Source organism: Helobdella robusta (genome assembly GCF_000326865.2).
Source record: "Helobdella robusta unplaced genomic scaffold HELROscaffold_1, whole genome shotgun sequence".
Classification (NCBI taxonomy): Eukaryota; Metazoa; Annelida; class Clitellata; order Rhynchobdellida; family Glossiphoniidae; genus Helobdella; species Helobdella robusta.
The window spans coordinates 4,283,516-4,297,023 of NW_008703570.1; the positions used below are offsets into that span (position 1 = coordinate 4,283,516).

Genomic DNA, 13,508 nt, shown 5'->3' on the forward strand with positions numbered 1-13,508 from the left:
GATGATCGTCTCAGGCCAGTTTGCAAGTTTCATCCCAGAGATCACAGACATCCTGGGCAGCAGGAGCAAGTACGGAGGATCATTCAAAAAAGAACATGGCAAAAGGTTTCTTTTTATAAATTCAACTCTCACGCCATTAGCTTATATGTAGAACATTTAACATTGAAATAATGTTTTTTTCATTATGTTTTTTAAAAGTTTTTTAATTCGCAAATAGAGAAGTTAACACGTTTTTGACAGCACATTCACAGCAACGTGACAGCATCTTTAATTTAGTCAAGTGAGAACAAAAAATATTCCAGTGAGAACGAAAAATAGGAAACTGGTTTTTGAAATTACCGATCTTTTTAATACGTTCGAAATTATGCACGAAAGATGTCGGAAATGTTGAGCAATATTTAGAAATTTGAATAATATCATTTTCATATTGTCTGTATATAACAAAAATATTTGTTCACACAGAACATAGAATAAATATGCGTTTATCACGTATTCAGTTAAATTTTTAGTCTTGAATAAAATTGTCTGTATTCTAAAATTAAAACGTGACTATTTTGCAAAAATAAAAATCCTTTTCTTAGCAGAAATTAATTTTAAAGAGCACAAATTTGAACTCTTGGGGAAATTATGGGAATTTTCTCGTGTTCAAGTGAGATGTCCTGAATACAAATTGCTGAAAGTCTATCGTTAAATATCAAACTCAACGTGGTAAATGAGAGGAGGCTGGCGCGAAATAGCTATGACTTGAAAGCCACGCTTTATCTTTTTCTATTTCATAAATGTTGCTAAACGCTTTACGAAATATATAGCAAACTGGCTCATAAAGCATTCTTGCTGGCGTTAAAAAACCGTGAATACTGCATACTTCACTGCATTACAAGCATGTGATATTCTTATTTCTCACATCAACTTGCATTGAATTATACTTTTGAAATATTTGTCCGAAAAACCCAGTTTTACAGATGCGATTATTTTGTATGCTGAAGATTCTTATAAGATCCAGAAGCAAAAAACATAGGATTTAATGAAAAAAATAGAGCAGTAATTTTTCAGCAATAATCCAACATTTTTAAGGTCGATCACAAAATAATAAGTATTGCATTTTGCTGAAATTTAACAAAAAAAATCAATTTCCTTCAAGTAAAACTTTCAACATATGCGAGTTTTGCCAGACGTTGAGTTAAGTTTGACATGTTTTGTTCATTATCAAACAAAATCAATGCCACAAACACAAATTTTACCGACTATATTTTGCGATAAGTGTAGGGCATGAAAAGTTATATAATATTTATGATACGTTGCGAATCTGAAACAGACACATTGTACTGTGCGGCCACATAACTTACGAATCTGTCTCCAACTTCATGTCGGACTTCCTTCACAAAGACCGAGAGGACGTTGACGTTGAATTAGTTATCATGAACAGGTTATTTATCACGGCTGTTATTTTTTATTTTGATTGTAAATCATTTCAAACTACGTGTTATGATTTTTGTTTCGATTCAATACATTTGTGAATTTGTCCTGCGATATCACTCTTTTAAACATCGGCAGGCACCCACGCACACAATCGGAGAGTCACATCACACACGTACTGTTACATACACGTACACAGCCATTATTAATTATTTTATTTATTTGCTTATTGCTTGTTTGTTTGTTTGTTTGTTTGTTTGTTTGTTTGTTTGTTTGTTTGTTTGTTTGTTTGTTTGTTTGTTTGTTTGTTTGTTTGTTTGTTTGTTTGTTTGTTTGTTTGTTTGTTTGTTTGTTTGTTTGTTTGTTTGTTTGTTTGCTTGCTTGCTTGTTTGTTTGTTTGTTTGCTTGTTTGTTTGTTTGCTTGCAAAGAATCTTACAATTGATTTTCCAACAGACTTTCACTGCCGGATTAAACTGCAATTTGGTACCATTAGAAATGCAGCTGATTTAATCAAAAAATTTAATTTAATTAATAAAATAAATTAATGCCTGCTCTGGTGGCAAATAGAGTATTGTTATACGCTGTGTAGTTTTAAAAATTGATTGACAGTGAGTTTTATTATCAGATTTTGTGGAGGCACTCTTTTTAACGTGTTTTTGAATTATTAACAACTAGCCAGTAAACAAATACTTAATTGTATTCATTTATTTTCATATATGAACGTCTTTTTCAAAGAAATCTTCAGATCATGTAATGTTTTTTTTTATTGAAAAGAAGATCACAATGTGTTTGTTATTAAAAATATCAAATAACAAAAACATTAAAAACATTAATAAATATAAATTGCTTCCAACACTTTTAGGAAGGAACCAGATCTAGAACTGGAAGGCCTTTTCAAACGACATTTCACACAGGTCAAATTTTTTCAAGGAACTGTGATGGACGCTAATGACTTGCACAGGACTAACGTCAGTGCGCTTTGCTCACTCATCTATATTCTAATTTTTTCTATTCTAATTTCTACTCTTTCTTATTTTCAAAACTTTAATTTACTTTCAATTAAATTTTTATTTTTTTTCAGTTTTTCAATTATAAAGTTTCAATATATTTCAAAAGAGGCAAACCATTTAAACGTTTGAGAACGCAAAAAAATGAATGTTGATAAGGTGAAAGAAGCAGACGCCTGTTTGGTTCTGGCTAACAAGTACTGCGAGGACCCTGACGCCGAAGATGCCGCCAACATTCTGCGAGTCATTTCGATAAAGAACTATCATGATGACATCAAAGTTATCGTTCAGCTGCTTCAGTACCACAACAAAGTGAAGTTTGCTCTTCGTTCGTATTTTTTGTTTGTCGTATTCAGTTTGAGGATGAGCATCGAAGTAGTAAAATGGGAATAGCTATGAGAATTCTTGATGAAACGAATTAAACTAATTTAACTAATGTCCTTTCATCTAGATAGATTAGATTAAATTAGTTCGAAGTTGAATGAAATATTTTTCTATTTTGTAAAAATTTTAAACAAAATGGGATTGGTCCAATAGGATACGATAATGATCAACGGTATAAACAATTTTTTAGCCCAATGGCAAAGTTTTTAAAAAATGTAATTTAGACATTTTTATTTATGACAGGTTATTCTTTAAACACGTTGCGACTTGTCACATCATATAAATTACTACCTACATTTTCAGAGTGTAGCTGCAAAATTTAATGTTCGACATCTCCAATATGCAATGTCTTTTCATCTAGTTATATTAGATTAAATTAGTTTCGAAGATTTAAAAAACATGCACTGTCCAAATGATTGTGCCATTAAAAAAATTAGCTAGGTATTTCGTAATTGGGAAAATGTATAAAAATAAAAATATAGTTAAATTTTCAAAATGATTAATAATATTAACAATATCAAATGCCATTTTTTGTGTAGCCCGCTTGCAAAAATTTTATCATAAAAACCAATTATGAATAACAACAACACTGCAGTCCTACCTGCTGAACATTCCAAGTTGGGATTTGAAGAGAGGGGACGACGCCGTCTGCCTGGCAGAACTCAAGTTGGGTTTCATCGCTCAGAGCTGCCTGGCACCTGGCTTCTCAACGCTGATGGCCAATCTATTCACAATGAGGTCCTACAATCCGGTATGTTGTAGTTGTGATTTGTGTTGTTGTTGTTGTGTTTGTTGTTGTTGTTGCTGCTGCTGTTGCTGTTTTTGTTGTTGTTGTTGTTGTTGTTGTTGTTGTTGTTGTTGTTGTTGTTGTTGTTGTTGTTGTGATGTTTGTTGTTGTTGTGATGTTTGTTGTTGGGATGTGTGATGGTGTTGGTTGGTGTTGTATGTAGAGTTTATATAAAGCTCTAATTCACTGCCTTCTCACAGTCTTTGAGATTTGCACGAGCAACATTCGAGCCATGCCAGCTAGCAACGACAATAATGCAAATCTTGTCAACAACCTTATTTTTTTTAAATGGGCATCCGATTTAGTTAATTAAAAAATTTTTTTAATTTATGCTTCGATCAGGAGAGTGTGGTTAGTATCTTTGAAAATATTTGTTACAAAACGTAATACATTAAATTGTAAACGATAATTTACAATTTATAAATCATTTTTTTAGTTTTATTCCAGTAGACAAAAAAATTTCAATCCAAAAATGTGTAATATTCATTCTTAAATATCTTAAACATGATGTATATAAAACAAACTTTTCTCAACTATGCAGCCAAACTTATCTGAAGAAATCCTTTAAATAATCTTTAATAATCATTGTGATGTCGTTTCGAGTGAAATAAATATTGGAACAAAATGTGGAAACCTAAAACTTTTTGGCGAAAATCCGTTAATTGATTGAGTGATCGATTTTTTAAAATTGTTACTTAAATTTATTACAATTGGTTATAATTGCTTACAAAAGCGTTCTTGTTAGCTACTACGGAAGGGAAATGATTAAAACTGAATTATTAAACATTTCAACATCATGAGTTCAGTCTCCAAGCATGCCTCGCTGGCAGAATGATTACATGAGAGGAACAGGCATGGAAATGTATACTGAATATTTCTCCAATGCGTTCCATGGCATGGCTTTCCCAGACGCAGCAGAGTTAGTTAATTAATTGGATGGATGATTGTTTGGTTGATTGATTGGTTGGTTGGTTGGTTGGTTGATTGGTTGGTTTGTTGACTGACTGACTGACCGACCGACCGATCTCAATCGATCGATCGATCGATCGATCGATCGATCGATTGATTGATTGATTGATTGATTGATTGATTGATTGATTGATTGATTGATTGATTGATTGATTGATTGATTGATTGATTGATTGATTGATTGATTGATTGATTGATTGATTGATTGATTGATTTAAATTTGAATGATTGTGTTGAAGATTCGTAATTTATTAATTTGCATACTAATATATTTAATGCTGGTTTGATACCAGGCTTTAAAAAACAAAAACTCTATTGTCAAACTCTGCAGATTGTGTTTTGTGAAGTTGAATCTTCTGTTGATTGCACTGGAGGTGAGGAGTGATAGTGACAGCGAATCGGAGATAGCCATCAATCCTGGCTGTGAAATAAAAATCGACATCAACACCAGAGGATTCTTCATCGCAGAATCTGCAGACGACGTGAAGAGGTAAGCAATCATGTTAACCAGCAATAGTGAAGAATCAATACCAAGTATATCTTATAAGTACTCTTATACCTAGGTACCAGAATCTGCATGCGAGGTTTCGATTCATCTGTTGATTTCCATTTCCGTTTAAGCAACCCATCTTCCAAACACAAAGAATCCCACTGAGCCCAGTAGTTTTTTTACGACAAACTAAACTCAAATATGTTTTGCCATTCAGGTCGCTGGCCTGATTTCTTTCAAGCAAATTACATATTGTAATGCAGACTGTGCGCTTGCCAGTTCTTCCGATGTTCATCCTGTATCTGGTGTTATCAAAATTTTTTGTACCTTTTCTGTTTAAACTTTGTCTCCCAGTCGACTGCAGTATTTGCAACCTGGTAAGCATGGCCGACGAGAAAGAGCATCGGCATTTTTGTGGAGGTTCCTTTACGGTGCATAATTTCAAAGTCGTACAATTGTAATCGTCCAACCATTGTGCCACCTATCCTACTGGATCTTTGAAATTGAGCAACCACTTTAACGCTGCATGATCCGCTCGATAAAAAAGTGTTTGTCCGTAGAGGTACTTGTGGAAATGTTATATTGCCGTGACCTTCGCTAGCAACTCTTTCTTGGTAACGCAGTCAGGCTTTGTAAAACATTTTCTTCTCCGTCAATGTGTTGTGATGAATCCGCTTCACTTCCACAGCTACTTGCATCCGTATCCAACAAAAATGGTTTATCTCGGATTGGATATGCTAACAAAGTGGCACGACATAATTCTTTGTTAGTCGCTCCAAAGATGCTTCACACAACTCAATCCAATTAAACGCTAAACACAATTAAGCTAAACTTTCAATGAAAAATATATTTGCAATAATGATGAAAAAATTATGATGAGAATGATTCTATGAACCTAATTTAACTTATGTTGTTTACAGAGCTTTATTTTTTTGCAAGCCGTGCCACGGAGAAGTGCCAGACATCAAACTCGTCAAGAAATGTAGATGCAGGAGAAGTTAGGAGTCATTCATCATTCTTTTTTTAAACTTTTCATCTAAAATTTAATTTAAAAACTTCAAATTATTAATGTATTAATTTTTTTAACGTGACTCATCATTCCCAGCTACGGTTGCTCCAGTTTACTTAAAAACTGAAATTGTGAAAAAGAAGTTAACGGCTCACAAGAATAAACATTTAGTAACTGCCAATTCCAAGTACGTATTCAAAATAGCAATCCAGTGAAACATATTGTCATCTCGGAAGTTTTACTAAATATTAATGAAAAATGATTAGATTAAATATTACTTTTTTGAATATTTAAAAACCTAACAAATTTTTCAACAAAGGTCAAGTTTGTTGAGTTCACCGAAACAGTCAGCAACAGACCGCCATTGTGAAAATAATGTCATCAAGTTGGTTTACATTTATACGCTCTTGTTTGTGTAATATTAATTTGGTTGAAGTTTCATCAAAAAGCTGTTGTATGACGATCGGTATTTTATTGATTGGCTTGATAGAATAAAATTGACAACAACTGATTTTTATTGGCAGGAGACATGCTCGATTCCATCTGAACAACTCAGCCGACCAACCTCTGCAGACAATTCCGCACACTGTTGTACCATCAACGAACAGCACTAGTGACTATTTAAGGTCGAGATCAGATGACCCAGAGTTAGATATTGATCACAAGGACAGAAGGAAGTTTGATTCGACGGGCATGTTTCACTGGTGTCCATCACAGACGCTTTCCAATTGCATCATAGTATCCTTGATTTCATTTTATTCAGTTATAATTATGTCAAGTAACAAGTCTTTGTTAATAGATTAAAACTAATTATTGTTAAATAAAAAATTGAATCAGAGTCGTGAGAAAGCCGCTATGACAGTTTTGTCGAACCACGTCATTGTGTGTCTGTTTGCTGACGCCCACTCAGCTCTCATCGGTTTGAGAAATCTAATCATGCCTCTGAGAGCAAGCAATTTTGATTATGATGAGTTGAAACATGTCGTCATTGTTGGAGATAAAGATTATATCAAGAAAGAATGGAAAAGTCTTTGCAACTTTCCAAGAATTATTATCTTAAATGTTAGAATAATTTAATAAACTTATAACCAATTGAATTTGCCATAATTTTTATGCACATGTTGAAATGTAAAAATAACCAAAACGTTTTAAGGGTTCTCCATTGAACCGTGCCAATTTGAGAGCTGTGAACGTCAACATGTGCGACATGTGCGTCATCTTGGCAGCACGAAATTCCAACACAGATGACAGCACGCTAGTCGACAAAGAAGCCATCCTCTGCAGCCTCAACATCAAAGCCATGACGTTCGATGAAACAATAGGCCTGCTGCATTCAGTTGGTAAAGATGGTAGGTATAATTTTTACAAACATTCAAAAAATATTTAAAGTATTTTCACACGTTACTAACTTTCGTTTATTGTCCAGTTGTGGAAACATTTTTATATAGAAGTATAACACTGCTAATCTACATTTGAAGGATACCTACCAAGCGGAAACACAATAATTGAAGCAAACAGCTGCGCGCGCAAGTTGGGCGTGTCGTCTGGCATCGACATTCCAATGATTACAGAACTAGGAAACGATGCCAACGTACAGTTTTTGGACCAAGATGACGAAGACGACCCTGGAACGCCTCTTTACATGACCCAACCCTTTGCTTGCGGGACCGCCTTTGCCGTCAGTGTGCTCGATTCGCTCATGAGCACGGTTTGCGAAATAGTTTTACCCGAACACCTCATCTTAATGTTTCAAAGCTAATTATTATGAAACGTTTAAAAATTTTATTTGCAAAAATACATTTCTACTAAATTATTGAAATAGGAATGATTAATATTTTTAGACGTTTTACAAAACTAACAGACATATTTTAACGACAACGCCCTTACTCTTATACGAACGTTGATAACTGGGGGAGCAACTCCAGAATTGGAGCACATTTTGGCGGAAGGCATTGGAATGAGAGGTGGGTATGAAACCGCAGAGTCTTCACTTCTACGTAACAGGTGTCGAATGGCACAGCTACCACTTGACGAAACATCTTATTCGGCAATTTTTGGGTTAGTTCATAACATAAATATTTATTTTTATAATACGAAGTAAAAAATTATTTGGATTTGTTAAACTAAGTTTTTGTTCTGGAAGTTTTTAGGAAAATTTTTTGGATGAACACCATAAACTCAATTTTTAACAACAAATAAGTTATTTATATAAGGCATGGCATCAATTGATGAAGCAGTTAATTCTAATATTTGTGAACTTTTCAAGGATGGAAGAACTTATTGTGAGATGTTTGTGGTACCCCTTAAAACGGATGGGGATATATGCTTTCGACTCTTTCAGACTCGGAGACACCACGACCAAGAAAAAGGAAGCTCCAATTTAGAAACCTTCGACCAAACGTTACGTCTTCACAAACCCACCAAGCGACTTTATTTTACTGCCCTCTGACAAAGTAATTATTCTTTATTATGAAAGTTTGCTTAAACATTTTGAAACATTCTTGAGTAGCTTCGTTTTTTATGTTGAACAGCTATTCACATGATTTGAGTTGAGACAAACGGTTTTTCATAAAATTTTGTTTCATTAATCGGCTTAATCAATGTGTGGCATTCTTTCATGGATTTAAAATGCAATGTTGAAAAGCCTCTTTTGTGTAACGGCGACGCTGGCTTCATAGAAAATACTTGTATCAAATCATTGGAAATATATTAATTTGACATTTTTTCTTCATCTGCCTGAGTGAACATGTTTTTTAAAACGTCACACGTTTCGCTATATGCGTGCTCTTGTAGTTTTAAGACCTTAAAATACAAAAAAATGCTTCCTTTGCACGTTGGCAACTGCTATTTGAACTAAACTTCTGGTAATCCAAGGCGGCAGATGAAGTTTTTAACATAATTTATTGACTTATATTTCAAATGTTTAAAACTGAAACTCCAAATAATTTCAGGTATTCTGTTTGCGACCCTTTGAAATAGTGGAAAAAACAAAAAGAAAACGAAAAGCAAAAACAAAACAAATACATTCATCTAGTTTGTACGAAGCAGGATATTGAAATTGGCCAACAATAGTGAATTTATCATCAAATTGCCCATTGTTTCAAACCATCTTTCCTCATTTTGGAGCTGATTAGGTTGTTTTGAAGCCAAGTTAAATAATAAACTGTATACAAATCATAATTATATTGACCTTAGCTAAACAATATATTCAATACATGCCAATCTATGATGTGTATATTAATATATACTGTACTGTACAATATATTACAAAACTCAACAACTTAACCGATGTGATAACACTGTGTGTGTAAAATCAATTGTTTTGAAATTATTTTTTTAAACTGTTTCCACATTAATTTAGTTTTGCAACGACTGTAGTGCTAAAAAATAGCAAAATTAATAACTTATTGTGGTCGTGGTTCAACGCGAAATTGTGCTCAAGTAGTGAAGAGATCAGAAATTGATGAAGATCATAATTCATCGAAATGTTTGTCAATCACAATAGTCACTAAGAAGATCGAACAAGAGATTATTTATTTATTTATTTATTAAGAGATTAATCATTTACATTTTACAATGAGATGAAAATTTATTTATTTATATATTCATTACAATGAGGTGACGTTCAAATATATTTCCATGTAGCTTTTTATAAATTTTTTTACACTTTAGTTTTCATAATTCTTAGTACATTTATTCTTCTATAGTTCTATACAAACAGATCTTTTTCATTGCAGATATAACTTCTCAAGCATGAGATTTAAATTTACGAAATAAATTATTCAGGAGGATTTATTTTACTCTGGTTGTTTTATTACATGATGTCTTTATATTTAATTAATGTGAATACATATATTAAGTTTTATTAGTGCACATTCTTCTCAAACGTTCAGTTCTGTTGATGACAATATTAATAATAATCAGCATTCCTTGTTATGACAAGACTTGAAAACAGTTTTATTTTGTAGTGTATTCGCCTGAAATTAATGTTTACAAACTTTCGTTAATAGTGTTATAAAATGTGTCGTCTCTAGTCATAAAAAATTTTATTTTAATAAAAATGTGGCTCAAAACCTGTCTTAAATTTTATACGGATTTTTTAATGATGGATAGAAACAAAGTGAAAATATAAACTAGGTATATGAAATATCAATTCGTCAAATGTTTAGAAACTTTGACAAATTCAATTTAATCGAAAATATAATAAGTTATTTAGAACTACTTTTGTTGCATTTTTATTTGCAAACTACCATTCCCATTTAATGTAATTCGTTAATAATTGTAATTCGTTATTTCAATTGGATTAATTAAGTCTGGCAGAAATTTACGTGGGATAAAAAGCAAATAAAAAATTGGAAATACCTTTTAAAGAGGAAAATAAAAAATTGAATTTATTGATTTTTTTCTGTTGATAAATTATATTAGCAATTATTATTAGCAATGCCTAGTATAGCATAAATTATACCAATGTTTTTCTAAACGGCAGTCTAGAACGCTAACGTAGCACTAACGATACCGTCACTAACGATTCGACATTAGATGTTGAGGACTATAAGAAAATTTTTACATATTGATGTACAACATAAGGTAGGCACGGTTCGCCTAGCTGGCCCTGGTGTGGTTGTGAATCATGGATAAATTATATATGCGTTGAATATATTAATATTTTTTAAAATTTAGTTTTAAAAATCTTGAAAATTATAATAATTTATTCACGAACATTGAACAAAAATAGTGGTTTGCAAATAAAAATCCAACAAAAGTATTTCCGAAAAATTTTTACTAAAAATCTCCAAAAATTTGAAATCTATAAAAAAAAATTATTACAGACGCAAAATTTTATAGTAAATTAGTAAAAGTAGTTTAAACAAAATGTATATCTTATTTTAAAATAATTTATGATTTAAAAAAAACACTATTAACTGTCATTTTATTTTAGGATGGGCAAACCGGTTTTTTACGTTGGGCAATTGCCCCCCGGCTACGACCCTGAATCCAGTAAACAAAACGGAATTCGAAAAAAAAACAAGTTTGAAGCATGGATTGGATATATATAACATGGATATTACATGGATATTATATCCATGGTTTGAAGTCCAACACATACTACGATAAATTTTTTATCATTATCTGAGGCTCCCAGCCATTCTTCTTTGAGGAGACCTGCACTAACAAAAATGAAAACGGCAGTCTAGAACGCTAACGTAGCACTAACGATACCGTCAAATTCAAGTATCTAGCGGCGTTCTGGGAGGCTACCATTTTCCCTGCCCCTCAAGCCATACTTCTTTGGGAGGAATAGCGCTTACAAAAATTGATGCGGCACTAAAGAGCCTCAACGTAGCACTAACGATACTACAAATGTCTAAACTAGCGGCATTTTGGAAGTACTATTTCTCCAGCCCCCAGTTATTGCAGAAACAATATTGCGAATCTCAAGACTCCAGTGGTATTTGGGAGGCTGAGAAAATAGGCTTTGTCTATGCCGCTTTTACTCGTAACTAAAGGATAAAAAAGAATAATTTCAGTTTGAAATTTCATGTCTAAGCGTGAAAATGAATATTTAATCAAATACCGCAACTACATAGCACAATTTTCTTAGAGTTTATCGGTGCATCTAAACGCTCTATAAACCAAGCGTTTATTGAAGTGTCGTCCATTTTAGCGTATGACGAAGATCTTTACACCCAAACCAGACATGGGATATCACAACAAAGTAAGGCATCAAGTTGATGCATGTACCGGTACCGGCATTTGAGTTCTATAACGGATGAAAAATGAGAAATTATTTTATAATTTGTTTGAGTTGGCATCCTTGAGTCTGCAAATCGAACGACAAGTCGCATTTGTTCTCGTTTAATATGACAAATTGTTACAAGCTCGTTTTTTCGGTAATGCGATATATTATTGTGTAAAAAATAATTAATTTGTTAAGTTTAATTAATTTGTTCACAACTTGTTTAGAGCTAAAGATCAACGTGACCTCCCAGTAATGATGAAAGCTGGGGGACGAACAATAGTGATAGTGTGAATGATTTTAAAAAAAAGTTGGATACTTATCTTATGAATGCCAGATTTATGTATGATTGGAGGGCAAATGATACTTGATGTGACATTGGCTATTTGTGAGATTAGGATATATTCAAATATTTTTTATCAGTATGTATCCATATTATCGTCAATTTATTGATTAGGATATGTGATTAATTTATTTACATTTGTTTTTTTATTATCTTTTTTATCTTACAAGGTTTAATACATTATTTGACTTACAAGGACATTAATTATTTTAAATTTATTCAGTATAGACTCATAGGTTTATTTAATTTATTGTTTTAAAATTGTCGTAGTTTTGAGAAGGCACAGGGACGTTTCGTCTTCGCCTTTGTTTAACGTAATAATAATAATTTGAACATATCATTGAAAAATAGAAACAAACATTATGAAAAATTCATTGATGAACCCAGTCATATTCGTAAACGCAATAAACATAAATATAAACAATAATTCACTGTAAACGTTTGAGGTTAAAAAAAAACGTCAGCCCCATTCTTCAGTCTGTATATCTTGAACATTATATGGAAGTATTGAATGAGGTAAAACACAGCCTGGGGCAAATATTTCCGGAAGTTTGTAATTAGGAAAACCATCAGGTAAGCTATTTTTGTAGTTTTCCTCTTCCGTTGGATGATTTTTATTTAACCATTCCTTGACAACTGCTTCAACATTCATATTTTGCAGGACTTGATTTTTCCTATCATTTAGAGTGTTAGTGACCATGACGAAGTTATTAAGATATTCTATGTCATTTGATGTCAAATGTGAATATTTACAGACTTCACCAAATCTACATACACCATCTTGTTGAAATTTATGGCACGGTTTCTTTGAAAAATTTTCCATTAAAATTATTTTCGGATCTTTAAATTGGTCGTAATGATTTTGCTTTGCAATCTTGTGCTGCACGCCACTCAAATGGTTCTTCCGATTGGTTGGATTATCAGCAAAAGATTTATCACAGTAATCACAGTAATAACGCTTTCTTGGCATTCTGACAATTTTTCACAACGTTTTGTAGATTTTATATTGATTAACAATAATTGAAGTCCTGTAAAATCCTATTTCAAAAATAAATTAGCGTAAATGATTTAATGTAACTGCAACTGTGCATTAAAAATTTAAATTAGTGAAAATCAATTGAATATAATACAACATCTGTAGAATAGGTATCACATTGGTTCAAAAAAATAATGAAATAAGAGGCCGTCCATAAAAGATGTCACGCTTGAAGGGGGGGAGGGGATCCAAATATTTGTGGCACTTTGTGACTAGGGGGTGGGGGGGGTAAACGCAAGTGTGACGTCTCTTTTTTTAAATAAACAAAACAATAAATAAATTTTCCTTCATATATAGGTATGAATATTAAAGTTTTCCAGAGAGCAAAT

The 13,508-nt window shown here is 32.6% G+C and overlaps 4 protein-coding genes across 4 annotated transcripts; 3 read left to right on the forward strand and 1 right to left on the reverse strand.

The window, feature by feature from the left end:
* Window position 1: 1 nt before the first annotated feature.
* On the forward strand, window positions 2–3,982 carry HELRODRAFT_158810 (hypothetical protein; the record flags this gene model as incomplete). The annotated part of the gene is made up of 6 exons (XM_009010789.1): window positions 2–105; window positions 1,316–1,426; window positions 2,280–2,385; window positions 2,584–2,799; window positions 3,404–3,559; window positions 3,938–3,982. 6 exons carry the CDS (start codon window positions 2–4, stop codon window positions 3,980–3,982), a joined length of 738 nt encoding a protein of 245 aa, XP_009009037.1.
* A 428-nt stretch (window positions 3,983–4,410) lies between these two features.
* HELRODRAFT_158811 (hypothetical protein) lies at window positions 4,411–9,042 on the forward strand (the record flags this gene model as incomplete). The annotated part of the gene is made up of 11 exons (XM_009010790.1): window positions 4,411–4,457; window positions 4,896–5,054; window positions 5,975–6,051; window positions 6,160–6,250; window positions 6,383–6,448; window positions 6,588–6,801; window positions 6,901–7,125; window positions 7,217–7,412; window positions 7,542–7,771; window positions 7,925–8,121; window positions 9,015–9,042. The coding sequence occupies 11 exons, from the start codon at window positions 4,411–4,413 to the stop codon at window positions 9,040–9,042; spliced, it is 1,530 nt and encodes a 509-aa protein (XP_009009038.1).
* A 1,961-nt stretch (window positions 9,043–11,003) lies between these two features.
* HELRODRAFT_158812 (hypothetical protein) lies at window positions 11,004–11,568 on the forward strand (the record flags this gene model as incomplete). Its single annotated transcript, XM_009010791.1, has 2 exons — window positions 11,004–11,092; window positions 11,304–11,568. 2 exons carry the CDS (start codon window positions 11,004–11,006, stop codon window positions 11,566–11,568), a joined length of 354 nt encoding a protein of 117 aa, XP_009009039.1.
* A 1,287-nt stretch (window positions 11,569–12,855) lies between these two features.
* Window positions 12,856–13,104, reverse strand: HELRODRAFT_146232 (hypothetical protein; the record flags this gene model as incomplete). Its single annotated transcript, XM_009010792.1, has 1 exon — window positions 12,856–13,104. A coding segment is annotated over one exon (249 nt), but the record flags the coding sequence as incomplete, so codon positions are not given.
* Window positions 13,105–13,508: the final 404 nt, after the last annotated feature.